Source organism: Dreissena polymorpha, chromosome 10, assembly GCF_020536995.1.
Source record: "Dreissena polymorpha isolate Duluth1 chromosome 10, UMN_Dpol_1.0, whole genome shotgun sequence".
Taxonomy (NCBI): domain Eukaryota; kingdom Metazoa; phylum Mollusca; class Bivalvia; order Myida; family Dreissenidae; genus Dreissena; species Dreissena polymorpha.
Genome location: NC_068364.1, coordinates 66,023,904 through 66,048,008, shown reverse-complemented (window position 1 = coordinate 66,048,008; position 24,105 = coordinate 66,023,904). Strand labels below are relative to the sequence as shown.

General features: G+C 37.4%; 1 protein-coding gene across 1 annotated transcript in view; it reads right to left on the bottom strand.

Annotated features, from left to right (window-relative positions):
- Positions 1–24,105, bottom strand: part of LOC127848620 (titin-like) — a 94,775-nt gene that overhangs the window by 28,920 nt on the left and 41,750 nt on the right. The window contains exons 38-49 of the mRNA XM_052381182.1: positions 9,282–9,402; positions 8,383–8,570; positions 8,001–8,099; positions 6,420–6,550; positions 5,378–5,552; positions 4,695–4,760; positions 3,907–3,927; positions 2,157–2,290; positions 1,830–1,992; positions 1,244–1,339; positions 887–988; positions 33–230 (exon numbers count right to left, since the gene is read on the bottom strand). Of these exons, the coding sequence (XP_052237142.1) occupies positions 33–230; positions 887–988; positions 1,244–1,339; positions 1,830–1,992; positions 2,157–2,290; positions 3,907–3,927; positions 4,695–4,760; positions 5,378–5,552; positions 6,420–6,550; positions 8,001–8,099; positions 8,383–8,570; positions 9,282–9,402 (1,494 nt within the window). The remainder of the gene's footprint in view (positions 1–32; positions 231–886; positions 989–1,243; positions 1,340–1,829; positions 1,993–2,156; positions 2,291–3,906; positions 3,928–4,694; positions 4,761–5,377; positions 5,553–6,419; positions 6,551–8,000; positions 8,100–8,382; positions 8,571–9,281; positions 9,403–24,105) is intronic.

Below are 24,105 nucleotides of genomic sequence, written 5' to 3'. Positions count from 1 at the left end.
GCTGGGAGTGTAATATAAAAAAATACTGTAACCTCTTTCCCGGTACAAGGTCACCGGAAGTGTCGCCTCACTGACGCCATATTCGTTGCGAGCCCGAACGCGGAACATGTAGTCTTGCTCGGGGTTTAAGCCCGTGATCTCGTACTTTGTGCAAGTGACGTCCTTCGCAAGGATGCTCCAGACGTGACCCGGCGGCTCGCGCTTCTCGATGATGTACGTGGCACCAGTGGCTAAAAGCAAGTGGCGTGTTTATTTGCTCAATTACAAATCAGTATATCTTGGTTGGCGAAACAAATCTGATTTAATGGTAGCCCAAAAGCATGTTCCTTAAAATGCTAGCTTAGCAAGTTCGAACATCTGTTTTGTTATAAAATAATTTACATTCGTTTTAATAGTTTAATAGCAAATTTGAAAATTAAGTAGCCACTGTCTACTTTTGCTACTGGTTACGCTAATATGGCTCATACTTATTTGTGATGAAACACATTCTACAGTTCAACATGGGATTTTGTATGTAGGCTAAATCGTATTTAATACCTACAATTTATCAGAAGCCCTTAAACAGTCTTAAAAAGATTTTTGTATACGTTCTTTGTATACACGCACAATGAAAATATTTAATCATCACTACCAATATTGCTATGACTGCCACGATTGACATTAACAGACAATACACTTACAGACTATTTTTGCCAATTTTACCTTCGCAAACATTACTTATTACCGATCTCATTAAAGCTTCACCGTTACCATTACTACGATGTTATAATGGCTGCATCATCTCCATGACTACCACCGATACTATTAATTCAAACGCTTCATTCCTACCGCTCGGCTACCAATACTATATATTCCTTCACATACGTGTGTCCAGTATGGTACATACATTTCACGTAGGGTGGCAACCTGCAGGCGGACCAGGTCAAGGTCAGCCTGTCCGGGCCCACATTGGCGCTGATTGGTCGAGTTGATGCCATGCGTGGTGGCACTGTAACACATAACGATAATTTTATTTATTTATTTTCAAATTATTTAAAATGCAAACGCTAGAGTTATCGCATTGGACATTTTTTTTGCAAGACAATAATATATTTTTTCATGTTTTTTTTAATGTCTCATAAAAGATCCTTTTGCCATTCTAACTATTGGAAAACATGCAGTTTCACAAAGATTATTGGTCGTTAAAACAAAATTATATTATTGTTCGTAAAGATATCTCCCAGGTAATTTTTGGAATACATACCTCCAGATGCGATGTTGTCCATATATGACAGCTCTCGTCTCGAGTCGCGAATCTCGTCTCGTTCAGAACTGGCCACGCGAGAACTCGGGCGAGAACCTGCGAGACAATAGATTATTTATGTGTATCTAGAATGTAAAAAGTGTTGTTTTTGTAAAGCTCAACATAGATTAAATAAGAGTACTCAATAGTTATCGCTTGTCATAGCAGTAAGATATCGAGTGTAGGACAAAAATACAAAATTACGCGTACATGCCTGGGTTGAGAGCGAAACAAAACTTTTGAACTAATCGGCGTGTGCCATCTTTTCAATTTCTGCATTCATGGATTATAACGACGAAATTGATATAAATGTGAATTACTGGTCACACAAACGAAACGGACCTTTAAATAAGCTCAAACAACTACTGTATATTAAAAGTGTATTATATTAACCCAGGCAGACCTTATTATGTTCAACAATTGCATAAACATTTCTAGCTTCAAAGCAAAAGCGTTCATAACAAAATAGATACATGTATCACCACCATACTCGACGGCATATAATTTTGAAACAAGAAGTTGCACGTTCTTTGAGGCATGCACTCACCTTTTCCTTTCAAGATGATAGGCAGCGTGGGATCGCTGGGTCCGAACTCAGTCTCGGCGCGCACCCGGATATGGTATTCCTTGTTCGGGTCGAGCCCCTCCCTGATGTACTGGCAGTCGAGCAGGCCTGTGACGTCGCGTTTCCATTGGTTCGACGGCGGTTCCTTGTTAAATAGGTGATAAATGTAACACGCAAACAAAACTCTGATTGCGAAGAAGATTAATAGTTCCATCAATTTGAATACCACTACGCAATGCTTAACATCAAGTCAAACTGATAGTTAGTAGTTCGTGACACAAGTTGTATTAGCTATAAGTATAATCTAACCTTGATCTCGATCGTGTACGTTATCTGTGTCTGCGTGGCGTAGGCCGGGATTCGAGCCGGGTGCCAAGTGAACCAGAGTGTGTCCGCAGACTGGGTCACGATCCGGGGTGTGTCCATCGGTAGTTTAGGGGGCACTGGGGCGATGGGAAAAATACAAAATTAAACTTTAAAAAGTACTTCGCTTTTATAATTTCGCGGCTAAAGCTCTGTGAAATGTCGGCAACTAACAGGTAAGCTAATAACTTACATACATAACGGTAAATTGGTATACTAAGGCCTTTACGGTTATATTACTTATGCAACACTCACATCATTTTTATACACGAATTGTTACAGTTGTTATCTGGTAGATTTTATCTAACACATGTCTATTAGTTAGACTTTTAATATTGATGGTCTATATAGCATGTGTAATTCCTTTCTAAAAAAGTTTATTACATTAATACAACTAAAAGCTGTATAATCGTGTTAATGCTCAATGCATTCGATTACAAAGAACATATTTTAAACTTGTTATGTATGTTCACATTTACAAATTAATTTAATTAATATTTTTGTGATAGGCGATTACAATGACTCTAAAATAAGAGTAATTTACAGGAACAGCAATCTAAACAACAATAATACAAACAACAACAATAACAACAAACAACCACCACATAAACAATAATACTAACAACAAGAATACCAACCAAACCAACAATAACTCCGAGAATAACAACCACAACAGCAATAACAACAACAATAAGAACAACAATAATAACAAAAATAACAACAATTTAAAACACAATGATGAAAACAACAATAAACAGCCAAGGTAATTTAAAATTTCAAGTGCACTCGCTTGCAAAATCCGTCAAAGGGACGAGGAAAATGTTGCTAAGAAACAGACAACGTGTATGTCCACAATACATTAACAACAACAAAACAATATATAGTTAAACAACAAAACACAAAAGGAAATTAAAATTATGTTGTTTTGCCGTCAACAAGTATAATAAAGTACATGACATCAGAGGTTAGATAAGAAGTTCGTTTTGCGGGAGGGAGGGGGGTCATAGTCACGTGATCAATAAGTTTATGGAGTATAAGGGAATACACAACGCTTTGGGCTTTGATGCGAGGGAATTAAAGCCCTAGGGCCTTTTTATATATACTTATTACAACGAGAAAGTGTTGTTTATTTACCGATAAATAACGATAATGCGAACATAATTTTGATGCTGTAATTACTATTTTTTTTATTTCCTCAATCTCAATCGCTGTGAAACGGTGATTTTTGTTGGATAATGAAGAGTTTTACGGCGGTTATTTGTTAATTGTTTATACTAACAAATCACGTTAAGTAATCATTTTACATACACTAACAGCAAACCTAAAAAAATTATTTGTAGTAAAATTTGCTTTATAAAGATCGTTAGTAGCTTTGATTAATGATGGTTATTTTATAAAATCATCTACCGACATCTGTTTCTAAAGTAATAATAAATAACATGTGTGCATTTATGAAAATTATAGTCAAAATAATATAAATGCGAAACTGCTACAAATTTTGGAATATATGTTTGTTATCTGTTTAAAGAAAACATATTTATCTGACGATGTGTATAACAAATTATTTGGAAAACCGTAAATACAAGTAACTATAGCACAACATTCAAACAGGAACAAAACCAAGATCAAAATATATTTATACATCACACGTGGTTGGTAAAGTGAACTGTTCACTTCAAACGTTAGAACTTTATACCTTTCTGGTCGATTACACCCTCTGCATAACAGACACGCATAAATATTACATAAATACAATTCACACACTTTAATTAATTATTTAATACATTAGATGCATACGATATTGCGCAAGTATGAATAACAAAACTGTCATATTATTCATTTATATATATATAATTATATATAATTATAATATATATATGGCAGGCATGTAATACGAATCGCGGGCGAATTGTTTTCACGTAAGAAAACATAACATTTTTTTAAAATATATATATCTTCGTGTATATATTGCCATAATTCACATCAGCTGGAAACGAGTGGCTCTTTTAACAGACAGATTATTGTATTGCTTTATAAGTAGAATTTATCAGCAATGTGTATAACTCTATACAATGTCATAAAATTAAACAAATTACAGTGAGTTCTTAAATGTTCTGAAGAAAAAGAATGGCTCGACATCAAGTCGTTTTTAAGAATAATGATATTATCAAATTTAATTGTATTACTAATATCTTCCTGAAATAAAAAAGTGCCGAGGACAAATAACATGGCATAAAAACATCACAGACGTTTTGTGCTTAGAATACATGCATACACGGTTGTTCGAAAATTGTCATGCAAATTTTGCCCGAAGGACATGCCAACTGTATCACCAAAAGCGTTTAAAAGCGTAATTTATGAGGAATAACCATGGATTTAAATCTTATTTCCGAAAATATACAGTACCAAAAATTGTTTTGGCCGAAAACGAGGGTGTCCGAAAAATCAGATTGTTCGAAAACAGAGTTAATGTCAGTTACGTACCTTTGTGTCCAAACCTTGCCTCCCACTCCCTCTCAAACTCTTCGTCATCCAGCTCATCACGATTGGCTGCAAACGAATATGCGTAAGATGAAAAACTTCGTAACTATAAGATGCACATTGCATACTATTTTAAAGGACATTAAAAAGGATTTACAAATTAAGTGTTTCTAACTTTTTACCATATACTTAAAAATACAACATTAAGTATGCTTACCCGGTATGTGAAATAACAATCCTTTGCAATAAAAAAAATATGAATAAATACATAATGGAGCCGCGCTTTGTGAAACGGGGTTTTAATGCATGTGCGTTAAGTGTCATGCCAGATTTGCATGTGCTGTCCGCACAGGCTAATCAGGGACGACACTTTCCGCTTTTTTGATATTTTTCTTTCAAAGAAAGTCTCTTCTTACCAAAAATCAAGTTTAGGAACAAAGTGCAGTCCATGATAAGCCTGTGCGGACTGTTCAGGCTAATGTGTGACGACATTTTTCGCACATGCATTTAACCCCATTTTCTTCAAGGAAAGAAATACATGCAAATATTTCAACATTAAGAGCCTTCACCGCAACTTAAGTCGATACCACATCTAAAACAGCGGTAACAATATTCCAAAGAATTCAAATGACATGAAATGTTAGTTTTCACACAAAAAATATTTCTAAAAACGAAGCGGCGCCTACCGTCGTAGGGTCGGTACAGCGATACTGGTAGACTGGGCTCTGAGCAACCGTACTCGTTCCAGGCTCGAACCCTGAAGATGTAGTCGACCCGAGGGTTAAGGTCGGTCACGTGGTGGAAGCAGACCTTGAGCCCTGAGGCCAATTCGCGCCACTCGAAAGACGGCGGGCATCGAACCTGTGCCAACGAAATATATGCACACATGGCAGGCGACCGAAAAGGACTCAATCCTACATTCTAATTATTTCATGTTGCAATGTAGTAGTTGATACGGCGTCCGCCAAGTGACCGGGGGACCGTTTCAATAAATATCGTAGTACACATTTACGATACGATACATTTTTCAAAAATACACAATTGCTAACGTCCATATCATATGATAATAAATGCTCAGTACTTAATTAATTACATTGGCATCTCAAGCGCCATATATATTTTACGAGCATGGCGAGCTAGTTCGTCTACTTATTAAGATTACAAAATTCTCTCGTAAGTTAAAATTGTCGTACGATCGTTTATGAAACGGCCCCGGGTCCGTTGGATAGCTCCAAAAGGCACCTAGTACTTAAAATAACCAAGAAACGGACGTGAGAGAATGTAAATGAGCCATTGGCTTACGATGCAATCGAGCAACAATACATATATTTTAATTAAGTATTCCAGTTCGATTTCATCGGAAGACTTCGATTTATAGGTCGTTAGAAAGTTTATTTCTTGGCTAGAGCAAAACTTGATCGAATAGGGAATCTCCAGCTTGCAAGGTGGACAACCTTTTTCATTTAACCCTAAATTGATTTGGATCTCAACTATGAACTCACTTAAACGGTATAGACACAAAACAAAATGTATCCAGCGTTTTTTCCATATTGTGACTACCAGAACAGGTTTTTAAATGCCGGAACCAATTCAGGAACCAAAAAACAGTCCACTTGCCTATTTCATAAACGTTGAAAGTTTATTTTCAAATATTGTCATTATCAGGTAATTATTTAAAGACTTTGCAAGTTTAAAGTGGTTATAAATAATGACGTCTTTCCTGCGTACCTCAATGGTGTACGTCAGATTGCACGTGTTTTTGATTACATCGGGTACTCTAGCAGGTTTCCATGTCAGTTCAACGTTATCCATTCCCATGGTAATCATGTCCGGCTTCTCAATAGGCATGCGCGGTGGAACTGTAAGAACGCACATGCGCAATGTAATTGTAACATCCAGCAAAGGTTTCCAATTTGACATGCAACTTATAAACCTAAAAAGTATGTAGTTTATATTAAGCAAACGTAAATCATGTATTTAAAACTCGTCATCACACAGGAAAAGGTGAACAATAATTATCTTTTTAAAAGATATTCGGCGTATATCCTGACTTTAAAATAAAGGTAGATAATTTACGTCTTTTAAGTTATTTAAATAAAAACAAAAGTACAACATTTGTTGTGTTCTTTGTTTCACGTACTATTCGCATATCCAGCGCATGCAATGTTTGTTATGAAGTGAACATATATTAAACTACATAATAGGGTTCCTAGATATGAAATATATTTCGTGAGATCTCATCATATGCGTCCTCTAAAAGCTAATTAGAAAGGTATTACTTCGTCGTCTAAAGATATGGTATGTTTATATTTGATTCAGACGCAGTTTTCTTTTCACACATTCAAATAACATGGTTACATCCGCGCCAAGCGAAAAGTTTTCTTATGGCATATGCGGCATGCGTAGCTCAAGTCCAGCCTGCGCACATTCGCAGTCAGGTCATGGGCTACTCTTTCCTCTATAAAACAGCACGCAAGGTTCCGTAGAATCTCCTGAGTATCCTCTTCAGTATGCACATCCTGACAAGATGCGCAGAACGGGCTGGAGCTACGTTGGCAGCAAATTGCATTATAAACATTTTCGCATGACGCGGGTCTATACAAATCCAATTGCGTCTTAGCAAACTGGAAAATGTTGGTAGAATATTCTGGTTTGTAGGAGAGATTTTCAGGCAGACTGACCGCGTTCGTTACACATGTGTGGCTAGGTAATTAAACGATTTCCCTATGGGCAGTATACTATTTCGGTGGTTTTGTCTCACAATACAAAGAATGGCATGTATCAATATGTTTTCATTCATTTATTTCCCAAAAATTCGATTGAATTTTTATCTTGAAAGCGATACTGTGTTATCAATATTAGGCGTTTTCTCACCCAGCACTGACCCTGAAAGTCTTGGGGATTTGGGAATGAAAAAACCGATATCAATGCGTAATTGTAACTGGACCAAAATGTGAATTAATGTTTCGTATAAAAAAGGCAGAGAGTAGTCCGCATTTCCCTACACTGAACAGTGCCACATGCTATTCTATGATGACGCGGTGATGTTGCAAATTTTCCGCGGGATTATTCGTAAATCAGCCAATGGAATGAATGGAGTGTATTCATTCGGGTCTGCTGGCGTTATGTAGAGGTCATTTAAGGTGAAAAGCTGGGTAAAAGAGCTACTCCGAATAAAAAACAAAAATTACTTTCCGCTTGCGTATGCCATTCAAGCCTTAAACAAAAAAATAATGTTGACTTATAAATCAAGTTTTAATGTTCATCTTCTGCACGTTGTCTGGAAATCTTTACCATCGGTACACTCACCGTATTTGCAGAGGTGGTCCAAGTACGGTCTGTTGCTAAGGAACACTGCCTCGTACTGCACTGGCTTGTATTCGTCCAGGTTATGTCGCGGCGCCAGTCCTGGGAATACAAACACGTAATCCATGACGTCATAAGCAAATAGTGCATCTTTAAAGGAAAACTAGTAGATTTTTAAATAAATGAACGCTTACACAAATAACTGTGCCTGAATATATTAATTACATAAAATGTAATGACCTTTCTCAAGAATAGACCATTATTAGCTTACACCGTGTGCTAGCCATGGCATCTTTTACTTACGAAATGGTATACGTAAAATCATATAAAAATAATGTTTTTGTGTTACACTTTAACGTATCTTATTATCCAACTAGAAGCCAACCTCTGCTCCTGTTGTACTGTATTGGCAATGAAGGCTCTCCAAGGTCCCCATTCTCCAGCTGAGCCCGGATACGGAAGTTGTAGTCTTTTCCGGGCGTCATATTGGGGATCGTGACGTCACGAGTTATGACGTCAGACGCCACCGGACGCCATTCGGAACTCTGTGAGTCTACTTCCTGCATTTCCACTCTGAAGTAATTTTAATTATATGACTTTATGATGCTATAAAGGGGCTCTGCAACTTAGTATGTAATATTGACGAATAAATATGACAGATTTCTGAGTTGTAACAATATTGGCCTACAACCTAGTATCAACATAATATTATTTAATAATTTTCTAAGCTACGGAGTCTGATTTTTCTTGCGTGTTGACAGTTGTTTTCTTTGCTGTTTAAATCTTTGAGAAAAGTACAAGTATGTAGCAGGTACAAACGTGCGTGTCCTTTAAAAACATATGTATACAGACATCGCCACTATGACCAAACGCATCTTCAACTGTTTATTGTCAACGATCTTATGTGACTGATCGAGGCGTCCGTACTTGCATGATATATTAGCGGGATCTTTCAAGAGACGTTAAGTACTGTTCCTACCCAGAATCGAGACTTTCTACTAGAATAAAAGCCGGAGGTTTTCGATGCAATCGATCTCGAATAAATGAGACATGCCCTGTGAATACTGGGCTTAATGCATATGCGTAAAGCGCCGTCACAGACTCGCCTGTGCTGTCCATACAGGCTCACCAGGGACGACACTTTTCGCTTTTATAGTAATTTTCTGATTACACTGTGCGGGCTTCACAGGCTAATCTAGAACGACACTTAACGTACATACATGAAACTCCCTTTATTCCAGAGCGAGGTTCGAATAAAAGTCAACTAAAACAACACACTCGTACCTGTATGGTATGTTTTTGTTAGAGTAGTACTTTGGGATGTAAGCTCGCTGCCATCGAAGTCTCGCGGTGTGTTGGTTCTCTTCCCAAATTTCCGGGTACGCGACGGGGACGGACGGACGAACTGTAGTAATATACACAAGGAGCATAAAACGTCAGAAGCTGTAACATTACAAAGGAGATTATTTAAGTGTTAGAGCTATTAGGGTGACGTCAAGAAAACGTTTGCCAACGGAGACGGACTTTTCTGAACAGCTGGAAAATATATAACTTTTTGCAAATCGGTCAGACGTACAAACTGCGGAAATAAACAACGTTAAACGTCACTGTAAAAGTACTTAGAATATTTATGAACTGCTAGTGATAGGAATGTGAGAATTGCATAATTTAAAAACGTGTACGTTTATACATTTTACAATTTTTTACTAAGTACGGGCTGACGAACTGAAAATACCACGTTTCTGCAAAAGCATTATTTAGAGAACTGTAATATAATTACAGGTTAGATATTATATATTTTCGTTTAGCTCTGTATACGGTAAAAGGTACATGCACTCATGATGTGAGTTATTGCTAACATTTAATTAAATTACATAAACATTCAGATACCGATTTCGATTACAATTCCTTGCCATTCAAGGTTTGCATAAATTACTCTTCACTGCGGAAATGATGAAGCGTGGCATCTGAGTATCTGTTTAAGACCTCTTCAATACAATTAGCTAAGATAATAGTGTACATAACAATATGGATTGTATTCGAGTTAGTGTATAAAACGCCGCTTCTGATATAGTGTTATTTCCTAATGTTATTTTTAATATGGAACTTAAGAATTAAATGGAAACACCATCGGTTATTATGCTGTGCCATCAGAGATAATATCAAATTAAGACCGTAAACGCAATCCGAAAGGATTTAGTAGGCGGATACATGAAAGGAACTACTTGCCGGTTCTGCATGCGAGAAAATACTTGTTTTCATACTATTTATTCGGTGGTTTAACGAGCCCGGTTATTCATTCTGTAGTTTCAATTTGAAGTCAATAAATAGTCCGCATTCAAGGTCATTCCAGAATTTTGTACATATTGTATTAATATCAAACATACTATCTGCATTCGTAATAGACCTTGTATTCAACGTCTATCAACACATGTATTCTACTGTCCAAGAACCATCGTCATGTGGTGTACAAAGTATTCTCTTTCCACAAAGCAATTCTGACGTATCTTCAATACAAAATGTTTAACTACGCAGTTCATTATTGCACAAGGTAACCAACACATGTTCTTTTTCCAGAACCACCGTGCGAGCGTGTGCCATAGCAATAATTGTTGTCGGGTGAATGATGCATTAAATCGACGCGAGAAGATTGATCGCTCGTGTGTTAATCACTACCAGACTTATATCTAATGTTATCTACAGACCATCTCAGCGAATACTTATACGAGAGCTACATGTTCTAATATGTATCATATTATTGCAATGCTTTTACTGTTTACATAACGAACGATATTAATGCACAGCGAGCTTTATTGGCATACGCGCACACACATATTCCTCTGTAAAACTGCTTGTTCAGTTATGCATCGATTTAAAACATGCCTATTGAGTCCTTATATATAACATTTTAATGTAAGTTATAATTTCATGTAAGCATTTTAAATAAACAATACGTAAATATAATCTCTATTAAATGATACAAAATATGTAATTAGTTGTTATGTACTGTAGTATTATAAAACATACAAAAATTTAATTATTAATTGATGCGTATATTGAATTTAATCTGATTTACCATAATGAATTCTATAAATTCATTCAAACACTCATTTATGACTCGCGTTACTAATACACACACATTTGAGTATTTGCTACGTATTGTATTGTTGTTAAACAATGCATATACAATGATGCATCGATTTTTCTATAACAATCAAGTCTTTACATTTAATGTTGATATACACGTTAATTCATAATGTTAATAATTATGTGATTATGACATGTAACACGCTGTTATTCAGTAAAAGTTAAGAATCAACTTATGTGACCAGCTAATGTGATGATTTGAACGGCTTAAATGTAGGGTATACATTATTTGTTGCTTAAATGGCCTCTCACAGATTAGGCATGTTTTGAATTTTGTCATTAGATGATTTATAGTGATAAATGTAATCATTGGGACTAAAAATCTCCAGAAAAAAAAAACAATAACAAGAGGGCCAAGATGGCACTAGTTCGCTCACTTGAGAGGAGTCGGTTCATTCAATCTTTACCAAGTGTCAAACTTGACCTAGATATTGTCCAGACAAACATCCTGGTCAAGTTTCATCATTATTACATCTGCGAGTCATGATCAATGTACCTATGAAGTTTCATGATCCTAGGCGTAAGCATTCTTGAGTTATCATCCGGAAACCATTTTTCTAAGTTGAGTCACCGTGACCTTGACAGCCATTGTGTGAATACGTTTTTTGGCACTGTGACCTTGACCTTTGACCTAGTGACCTGATAATCAATAGGGGTCATCTGCGAGTTATGATCAATATACCTATAAAGTTTTATGAACCTAGGCATAAGCGTTCTTGAGTTATCATCCAGAAACCATTTTACTATTTCAGGTCATCGTGACCTTGACCTTTGACTTAGTGACCTGAAAATCAATAGGGGTCATCTTCGAGTCATGATCAATGTACCTATGAAGTTTCACGATCCTATGCATAAGCGTTCTTGAGTTATCATCCAGAAACTATTTTACTATTTCAGATCACCGTTACCTTGACCTTTGACCTAGTGACCTGAAAATCAAAAGGGGTTATCTGCGAGTCATGATCAATGAACCTGTGAAGTTTCATGATCCTAGGCTTGAGCGTTCTTGAGTTATCATCCGGAAACCATTTTACTATTTCGGGTCATCGTGACCTTTACCTTTGACCTAGTGACCTAAAATTCAATAGGGGTTATCTGCGAGTCATGATCAATGTATCTATGAAGTTTCATGATCCTATGCATAAGCGTTCTTGAGTTATCATCCGAAAACCATTTTATTGCTTTAGGTCACCGTGACCTTGACCTTTAACCTAGTGACCTGAAAATCAATAGGGGTCATCTTCGAGTCATAATCAATGTATCTATGAAGTTTCATGATCCTAGGCACAAGCGTTCTTGAGTTATCATCCGAAAACTATTTTACTATTTCGGATCATCGGGGCCTTGACCTTTGACCAAGTGACCTGAAAATCAATAGGGATCATCTGCGAGTCATGATCAATGTACCTATGAAGTTTCATGATCCTTGACATAGGCGCTCTTGAGTTATCATCCGGAAACCATCTGGTGGACGGACGGACCGACATGAGCAAAACAATATACCCCCTCTTCTTCGAAAGAGGGGGGGCATAATGAGAAAACTGCCCCCCCCCCTCCAGCAGCCATGTTATTCAACTGACCGGAACCATTTTTGAACTCAACTCTCGTATCAAGGAAACAAATGTTCTGAGCAAATTTTATGAAAATTTGGCCAAAAATGTGACTTCTACTGTGTTCACATGTTTTCACAACATACATATAGACAAAAATGCCTCGCCCACTGGCGGCCATGTTTTTTCACCGATCCCGACCATTTTCAAACTCGTCCGAGATATCAATAAACCAATGCTTTGACAAACTTTCATGATGATTGGGCAAAACTTTTGACTTCTAGAGTGTTTACAAGGTTTCTCTATAGCCAAATAAGGAAAACTGCCCCCCCCCCCTGGCGGCCATGTTTTTCAACAGATCGGAACCACTTTTGAACTCAACCAAGATATCATGAAGACAAACATTTTGATAAAGTTACATGAAGATTGGGCATGAAATGAGACTTCAACAGTGTTTACAAGGTTTTTCTTTTTTTGACCTAGTGACCTAGTTTTTGACCCGGCACAACCCAGTTTCGAACTCGGCCAAGATTTCATTGGGACAAAGCTTCTGACCAAGTTTCATGAAGATGGGACAAGAAATGTGGCCTCTAGAGTGTTTACGAGCAAATGATAACGGACGGACGGACGGACGGAAGGACGGACATACGACGGACAAAGACCGGTCACAAAAGCTCACCTGAGCAATCAGGTGAGTTAATAAAATTAAAGAAAGAAAAAAAGCAACCCTCAACGAGGCTCGAACCACTGACCCCAGGAGTAAAACTCTTACACTAAGACCACTCGGCCATCCGTGAATGATGTATTTTATACTTTATATAAGCAATCCCCGTGGTTTCACAAAATATAAAGACAACAACAAAACTCTCCAAATTATTCAATCGTTTCGCATTGCAACGCTTTATAATTTTCAGGTTTTTAAATCGTCAAAAGATGCATATTATGGATATTTTAGAGCATGGTAAATGTTCAGTGTTACTGTTTTCTCACAAATAGCATAGCTACAGAGAAACTTTGCGCATCAGAAACACATTTGTTTTAATTTTGTCAATTTACCAAAACGTGAAAAGGCCCCTTTAACCCATTTATGCCTAGCGTCTAGAAAAAAAGGCCTTGGCAAACAGCGTAGACCCAGATGAGACGCCGCATGATGCGGCGTCTCATCAAGGTCTTCGCTGTTTGCTTAAAGGAATTTCTGTAAGAAATATTCTAAATATTGAAATAAATATACTAGACATCTCTAATTTTGGAAATAAATTGATCCAATTTAGAAGGATGGGAGAGTCCACTAGGCATAAATGGGTTAATAGCCATGCAGACTGGCATGAATTTCACAGCTTATCACTCCACAAAAAGAATTGTATACATCATCACGTTCAGAACGTTTGTTACATGTACATACACATGTGTTGTGTATTGTTTCTTTGGACAAAAATCAAAAATCAAAAAAAGTTTGTTCAAATATCCGATTTCATAAAAGTAAGAAAGATACCACGCTGCATATACATGTATGTATGATTAATTAAAATTGAATATGTATAGGATTTTTACAAATCAAATCTTTTCGGCGTTTCGAATTAGAGTGTAGAGGAAGGATAATGAACGATTTATTTGGAGAGACGGGAGGACTGGGAGGAAAAAAGGGATGTTATTCAGGAATGTTGTACAAACAACAGGCATTGGTAAACTGGGAAAATATCCTTCACACAATCACTCCAAAAGCACGCAAACGGTCCTAACAGCAACCCAACACTGCAGCGCTCCACTTACATGTTTGCTTTGGCTTCAGTCGAAGACACCTTTCTATAATATTGCAAATTATTTAGACACAAGAAAAACTGGAACTTATTTTTTATAGAACCCCATTGCAACTTTTATCTCTTTTCGTGCGGAAGAACCATTTGAATTAAACTCCCAGGTGCTTGCAAAATGAGATGTTAATTCCATCAATCCATCAATCACTGTCGTCGAATTTGATGTAAATTCATTGCGCGTCCTTGGGCAACTGGTAACGTTATGTGTTCTCGAAGACTTCGTTCGAACAAGTCAGACGTCTTATGTATGTACACTAGTACAGTTTAGTCATATGGCTCTTTCTGAGAGAGGCTCCATGTGGGGTGCGAAGCAGCAGCAGACTTAATAGCAGAGGTACCCCAAAGGATAATATGAGGCGATAGCGGCGAGAGAAGTTTTGACCTCGTCTGTAGCACCGTTTAGATTGCTATGAAATGATGTGCTGACATCAATGTTGACTGGTTCGTATAAATTGGTTTTGACATCAAAGTCCTATATCCACGTGCCTAGACAATAATGTATCAATAAAGCGTTTTGGGGTGGCATTGGACGGGAGGCGGAAAACTACAACGGGCGAGGCATGGTCAGGGGTGATAACCCCAAAAAAGGGTTAGGGTAAGGGTTAGGATTAGGGGTCGGGTTAGGGTTAGGGTTGGTTGTAGTTTTCCGCCTCCCCATTGGACAGTTGTTGAAGATTTGAGGCTGCACTTTGCGCATCGCGATTATATATACAATACTTACTCTGAACTAAATACTAAAACATTATAGGATCGTGTTTAATACTATTATGTTTATTTGTTAGGTGTATTTAACATTGTGAGAAATGAACATGAACGTTGAGCTCTGGGTGTTAAAGGTTTAGCTTTAACCTTCAAACAAATCTTGTTGAGACCCCGATTCTGTAAACTGTTATAGAATGTAAAGGATATTTTAATATGTTATTAAACATTAAGAAATCCAATTTACCCTTTTGCTGCATAAAATTAACTAGAGAGCAGTTGCTGATTGACCGAAATTAAAATGACTTGAATATTAACACACAATTAAATGCAGAACAAATGATATACATAAACGAAAATGACCTTTATTTTCCGTTCTTTGTACAATTTCATGTAAAGAATGCTACGCCTCTGTTGGAATAAAACTTGAGTTGGCAAGCATTGCGCTGGAGGGGATAGAATAAATAAGCATTCGATGGCTCGAAGCAGAAAATCGCATATGCGAAGGTATGTTTTATACTAATGGATCGTATAATACGTTGTTCACAATTATCATTTTAAGTGCACTGAACTGTGTATGTGTGGTATAAATGTATATTTTATGCACTATGAACATGTGACAATATTTATAATTTGGTTGAAATAAAATAAAAAAATCAGTTATTAAAAGCGTCATGCTCATAACTTGCAATATTGAAAATAAATATTTCAATAACATGAACAAAGGTTGATAGTGATCTATCCATGTGTAGTGGTAGTACAGGGGTTTATAATAATACACAATATATAATAATAATTTAGCCGATCTATGGTCAGTGCAAATGTTCAACTATTGTGCGTGCTGCAAGGCTTATACGTGACGGTACTTTCCGTCTAGCCAGCATTATTGTTTAGAAGTGACATCATCAAAAAGAAAAAACCCACTTAAGCTGAAACAACCGTCCCTGATTAGCATGTGCGGACTGCACAGATAAATCTTAGACGATAATGTACACAATGCTTTAAGCCCGGTTTTCCCATATGTCTTATATGTTCTTCAAAAGTCTTTACCTTTCCAGACACTTCTCACAAATAAACGTAATATTATGATATAGATAATCGTCCAATACACCCCGTATGACGCAAGTAATTTCTTATTATAAATGACTTGTAACTGCTGGGTCTGGAATTCGCAATTCGCCCTCGCTGAATTGATAACACATGCCGACAAGGTAACCGACAGGTAAACGGGCAATCAATGCGACAGCAAGTCAAATCGGTTATATTCATAGTTGGCCTTACATAAAACTGGTGGTATGATAAGACGGTTATGAGTCAAAACAGACACACGATAAGGTTGTAACATTCACGCTGCATTCTGGTCACGTGTTTTTACTCGGTTTATTTTCGACAAATCAATAAGATATATTGCAAGTGAACAGTCTATATTGTGAATCATTTAAACGACGATCGAACACTTTGCACAGTGCTTCTAGGAGTTTTTCTCTAGAAGATGAGGTGATTAATCATGTACTACAACAATAATGTTTTGCTTTAAGTGAGCATATGCTTTCATTTAGTGTGATAATAAATAAAAGCGTTATGTTTTGACCATCCAAAGTTAGGTCTAATTTGTACAGCAAAATCATATTCAATTCAAGAAGACATCTTGCCAACAATCATTTTAAAGAAAATCAAGATGGCCATGTACCCTCAGGCGCTCACCTGAGACCCCGAGGAACTAAGCTATTCTGACAAGGTGGAGTTCAAAATAATGAAAGTACTTTATGAAACATAAATACTAAATCTTCGGCCATTTTTAATTTTGAATAAACTGAGATATTATTAGAACGAATGTTCTATTGACCTCTTTGTTTGAGCTCACAATGACATGACCCATTTTTAACCTCAGCTGACATTTAATTGGAACAAATGTTCCTACCAAGTTAAATGAAGATCGGATATCCTAAGTTTCATAACGATTGTACTAAAAATGTGACTTCAACAGTGTTAACAGTGTTTTACTATGGCCACTCTAACCATATAAGGAAAACTGCCCCACCCCTGGCGGCCATGTATTTTTAAATGGCCGCAATCATTTTCGAACTCGGCTGAGATATGCTTAGAACAATTGTTTCTACCAAGTAGCATGAAGATTCGATTAAAATGTGACTTCTACAGTGTTAACAATGTTTTACTATAGCAACTACAGCCATATAAGGAAAATTACCCCCTCCCCCCCTCCTGAGGTGAGCTAATTAGAAAATTGATTTAAAAAAAACAACATTTTCATTTACTACCGGTAGATGATCACCACTGAGTATAACCTCCATTCATTTCAACTATGATAACCACTGAGTATAACCTCCCTTCATTTCAACTATGATAACCACTGAGTATAACCTCCCTTCATTTCAACTATGATAACCACTGAGTATAACCTCCCTTCATTTCAACTATGATAACCACTGAGTATAACCTCCCTTCATTTCAACTATGATAACCACTGAGTATAACCTCCCTTCATTTGAACTATGATCACCACTTAGTATAACCTCCCTTCATTTCAACTATGATAACCACTGAGTATAACCTCCCTTCATTTCATCTATGATCACCACTGAGTATAACCTCCCTTCATTTCAATTATGATCATCACTGAGTATAACCTCCCTTCATTTCAACTATAATCACCACTGAGTATAACCTCCCTTCATTTGAACTATGATCACCACTGAGTATAACCTCCCTTCATTTCAACTATGATCACCACTGAGTATAACCTCCCTTCATTTCAACTATGATAACCACTGAGTATAACCTCCCTTCATTTCAACTATGATCACCACTGAGTATAACCTCCCTTCATTTCAACTATGATCACCACTGAGCATAACCTCCCTTCATTTAAACTATGATCATCACTGAGTATAAACTCCCTTCATTTCAACTTCGATCACCACTGAGTATTACCTCCCTTCATTTCAACTATGATCACCACTGAGTATTACCTCCCTTCATTTCAAATACATATAAGTCGCGTTCTGAGAAAACTGAGCATAATGCACGTGCGTAAAGCGTCGTTCCAGATTAGACTGTGCATTCCGCACAGGCTAATCAGAGACGACACTTTCCGCTTTTATGATATTTTTCGTTTTAAGATAGTCCCTTCTTACCGATAATATTGTATAGGCGGAAAGTGTCGTCCCTGATTGGCATGTGCGGACTGCACAGTCTAATCTGGGACGACACTTTACGCACATGCATTATGCCCAGTTTTCTCAGAACACGACTCATATGTACACACAGTTCCTATTCAACTTGTCACTTTTTTTTCTCGGTCATTGATTTTTAGCACGCGACAAGTTATCTCGTTACACTAAATTATATTTTAACAAAGTAACTCCTGACTAAAATGTTGAAATTATTCGACTTTTTCTATTAAATCACGTAACCTATACAGTCTGTTTTAACCATGTAATGTATAGGAAGTTGTACGTGTGGTTAAAACATGGCTTTAGAGAGACCTTTTTAACGTTTTGGTAAATTGACAGCATTCAAGGCAACCAAACAGAAGGAAATGCGCTGAAGACTTTTCAGTAAACAAAAAAGGAAGGGCATGAGCAAAAGACCTTGCGGCCTACCAAAAAGAGGGTCATGCCCTTATATCCTTTCACCCATCCAAACAGAAGGTCAGATCCTTATGACCTTTCAGTCCACAAAACGCACGGCCATAATTTAATTATGTTCACTCATCCATACAGAACCGTGTATTCACGATATAGAAAGTAAAGGAAATCGGAAAATAAGTGTTCCATTTTAATCCTAGTGTGAGACTTAAAAGAATAAATGCCGATAAATCACCCAGATGCCAATTAGTCGATTAAAATTGCTTCCAGAATGCAAAATGATGTATTCTGTTATTAAACGGTACTTTTATATATTCGTGCATAAATGTGAACTTTGGCGAGCTAGTTAGTGTTTTGGAAATTCCGAGCTTTTGGTAAGGAATTGTAGTTGTAATTCAGAACATATTAACCCATTTATGCCTAGTGGACTCTCCCACCCTTCTAAATTGGATCAATTTATTTCCAAAATTAGGGATGTAGAGTAATTTTTTTTCTATATTTAGAATATTTCTTACAGAAATTCCTTTAAGCAAACAGCGCAGACCCAGATGAGACGCCGCATCATGCGGCGTCTCATCTGGGTCTACAAAGTTTACCAAGGCTTTTTTCTAGACGCTATGCATAAATGGGTTAATTGCAAATAAAAACTACAAGTGTTTCAGTTTTGCTTATGAAATTTAAGTGACCTCAAATCTGTCGTTGTCAATATGCGAATTTTCAAGTATCACAGTGGCTTGTCAGTGAAACGTTGTTTGCTTGCACCTCGGCTAGAGGTTAGTTGGGTCGTACCATACGCGGCATCAAGATCTATCACATTTTTTAAATCGACGTATGACAATTTTAATACATCTCGACGATTTGTTGAAAATGAAAATATAGTCGACAAGTATTGTAATTATGGGGAAAATGCTGTTTTAGCATTAAGTGTGTTAAAAGTATGCAAGGGATTAGATAATAACAGTGTATATAGCTGGTTAAACGATCTACTTTTATTGGTTCTACATTATTTTAAAACAACAACTATGTTAAAAGGAACAAACAACCATATATGTGTATATCTAAACAACAGGTTAAACAAAAATAGCATACATACGTAATTATTTAATATTTGTACAATCTTCAATCTGCTAATAGTAACAAGGAATTCAAACAAACGGAAATAAAGTAAATACAAATATGATATATATACCAATATGACTTTGTACTCTACAGATTGTTGCATTTATATCGTAAATTGTCTACAAAATCAAACCACCATATCCCATATATTGTTACACTTTTACAAAGTCAATCATTACGCAGATTTATAAATGTTTGACACTGTTATTTCTTATATAACTGCAAAAGTGTTAGAACCTGGAAAAGCTTAATATGTCGGACATCCAAATTGACAAAAATATGATTGAATTTGTCAGTCTTTATTTGTTACTGGACAGAAGAGAAATTGATTGAAAGTTATACACAGGTGCCAATTTTTAAAAGACGTTTTACAAACACTTTGTAAATTCATCGGCTGATCACTCCTCTGAGACAAAATAGTTCCAACTTAACTTGCTTATCAGCGTAAGGTTTCGCTTGTTTATTAACCCATTTATGCATAGTGTACTTTCCCAGCCTTCTAAATTTATTTCTAATATAAGGGATGTCTATTATATTTATTTCTATATTTAGAATATTTCTTACAGAAATTCCTTTAAGCAAACAGCGCAGACCCTGGTGAGACGCCGCACCATGCGGCGTCTCATCTGGGTCTACGCTGTTTGCCAAGGCATTTTTTCTATACGCTATGCATAAATGGGTTAAATCAAATAAGGATATTAACGAACATTGCCAATCTACAAACCTAGGAACAGGTCCTTGGAACAAGACTTGACAATCCGTCATATTGGTATAACAGTAAAAGCCTTTTTTTATCTTAAATAATGTTAGGTAAGTGAATACATGTTTAAGTTGGATGCTAAGATATACAACTATCAGATATAAAATATCACAAATCAATAGCAAACCATGCCTCACAGAAGGTTTACAATACTGAAAGGTCATAACAACTTCTGCAACGGAATCGTGTATATCAAGCGAACTTTATATTTCATCAAGAACGTTAACGCGAATGCATGCCTGAATACATTAAAAATAAACGCGCATCACAATGTTCTTATTCCGAATTAGGAGTCAAAGTCTGTTTGCTTGGGAAGATTTTTCGAAAATATAAAACAAACGTTCAACGGGCGAACTTCGCTGGAATAATAACCTCATGACGTCACAAAACGTCACCATTTCACATTTTAACAATAAAAAGAACATTCACTTTCCTTTTGCGCTGTTGTAAACAGTGAATTTTTCAGTTTAAATGGCTGATACTTCCCTATTCACCAATGAAACCCATTACATAAATAAACTACGTCACTACGCTGTTGTGACCCTACGAGAAGCATGGTTTGGCTTAAGCAAATACAAATATTGGTGGCGTGAAATTACAAATACACAAATTCCTATCAGATGTTGGTTACAAGTGTAATATTTTTTTAATACGACTACATCATATAATCATAAGCTGTGAGTGCTATTCGTACAATTTCTAAACATATCAAATCTGCATCTAACAGTGCTACATTTGGCTGTGACGTATATATATATATAGAGAGAGCATGCACGATTATTATAACAATTAGTATTTAAAACGCTGTGTCAACCATTCTGTTATATTTTCTAAAACAATCATGCCCTAAATATTTTTTATTTTTTTAAATTGTGTCTTTATAATTTAAATGATCTCGCGCATTTGTACAGGATAAAGTAATATTTTGCTTAACACGCTGTAACTGAATCATCATCCGATTCAGGAGTCGTTCAACCGGACGGTGCTGAGATTGCTATTGATATATACCCATCTATGCCTAGTGGACTATCCCATCCTTCAAAATTGGATCAATTTATTTCCAAAATTAGGGATGTCTAGAATATTTATTTCTATATTTAGAATATTTCTTACAGAAATTCCTTAAAGCAAACAGCGCAGACCCTGATGAGACGCCGCATTATTATCTAATCTGGGTCTACGCTGTTTGCCAAGACCTTTTTTCTAGAAGCTAGGCATTATTGTGTTAATAAGAATACATTGATATTAAAACTTCAGTATATACCGTCTACAGGTTTGAAAAGAAAACAAAATATTCTTCTGATGTCATTATATAGCAAAGGCGGATGTGGCGTGTTTGAATACAACAGCAAAAATCAACGATTTCAAAATTTGACAAAAAATGTAGCACATCTTTGGGTCAACAAATGATAACAACGGGTGAAAGTAAAACAAGCATTAACACAGACGTCTTTTTTGCCGCGTAAGGAGCACTATTTTTAGCATGAAATATAATATTAAAATACTTCATGAAAACAACGGAAACATTGTCTTGGGCAAAGAAAAAAACGGTAAAACAACGCAGATGAAACCGAAAAAAATCGTCACATTTGGAATGAGTTTAAATATTGCAAACAAAAGCACAATTATAACTAACGAACGGAAACAAACGGAAACAATTATCGTTACGTTGTCGTTATAACAAACGTCGTACAAACGAAGTACAGAAAAAAGTTGTCTGTTACATAACACACTATGTTTCTAACAATCTATTTGTCATATATAACACTACTGTTAATTCAAAGAGCTCGCAAAGTATCTATTCACTCTAAAATCGAAATAAAATAATAAAACAGCAATATGTATTTATAGCTGATAGTTATAGCTGGCACGTGTTCAATTAAGTACATGATCGTCACTACGGCAAACACATTAAGTCACTACTTACAATTTTACTATAAGGCAGACACAAAGTTGTTTTATAGACTTGCTTCAAGTCAGCCGTTGCTTCATTTCAGTTGGTGGTAAATAGTCGATAGTCTGGACGACTGAGGTTGCCAGTCATTCTCCGACACCGATCCTTCGCCCTTCGAAGATTTAAACTTGATCACCGGACGTGAACTGCGCCGCGATTTCGGCACCGACATCTGCGACGTCAAAGTGTCCAGTTTAGACTTCAGGTCCTCGTTGGTGGACGAGACGATGGACGATCGGCGCTGCTGCGCGAATCTGGCGTCCAGCTGAAGGTTGTATTGCGAGTTTGACCTCCGCCTTTCGCGAGGGACGGAGGACATGCTTCCCCTAGGCGTGGATGTGAATCTTGGATCAGATTTAGTGTCCTCGTGGACAGGGGGCTTCGAGGAGACGCTTTCCCTGCGCATCGACGTAAATCTTGGATCAAGACGGAGGTCGGCGACGGAGTTCGACCGTGCTCTGACCGACCTTGCAACGCTTGAGCCTCTGCTCAGCGCCAGTTGATTTGAGGACCTATGATCTATGGTCTCATACGAGGAGATTAGCGACTTTGAATCCGCGATGTCTCGGTTGAATTTCGGGCCAGCCGCTGGCACGGATATCGACTGCGACCTCGGCTTAATAAATGGCTGGCTAGCGGGGATATGAGGTGAAGAGTGTCGCGGGGGCGACGAGCGTCTCACAGATGCTCTGTCAGTGGACGCTCTCGAAATCGATGACCTTCTAAATATAGGGCGCATAAGCTCATTCGCCACGTTGTCGGACCGGCGCTGCAAGGTGCGACGCAGCTCTTCCATATCCGGTGTAAGAGAGCGCGTTCTTGCCGACAAGTGAAGGTCCGGGGTAAGTGAACGCGTTTTGTGGGTCGACAGTTGGTCGGGGGTCATCGATCGATGGTACGATTGCTTAGAAATGAAAGAGGTCCTGTTCCGGAAGTCTTGTTTGACGACTGGCGACGGTTCCAATGAGACGGGTCGCACGAACAGGTGCCTGTCCCTGCTCAGAGAGGCCGGTCTCGTTGGTTTGTGCGCTTTCACTCCGGACACAGAGAGCGAGAACTTGGAAATAATGAAATATCCTGGGTCTCTTTCTTGGGACAAAGATCTTCTCGCGATTGTGGGTTTTCGATCTCTAAGATTCACTTCATCCTCAACGATAAAATATGTTCCCCGGAAATACTCATCCTGCGACTGTGAAATCAGGTCGATGTCTGTCTTTGGTCTCGGTTTAATTGACCTTAACCTCGCTTCGCTCACCAAACGCCTTTGCTTTTCCTGTGCCTTCATAAGATGGATATAGTCTTCGTAGTCCAGCGCGACCGAGTGACGCCTGGCGAACCTCCAATGGCCTGCGGCCACTATGTACGGCGTCTTGATGTCTTCGTACCTATCGGCGACAGAAGGATCCCGAATAGACGGCTCCGTGAAAATCTCGGTGCGATCGTGAGTTCGGAAACTA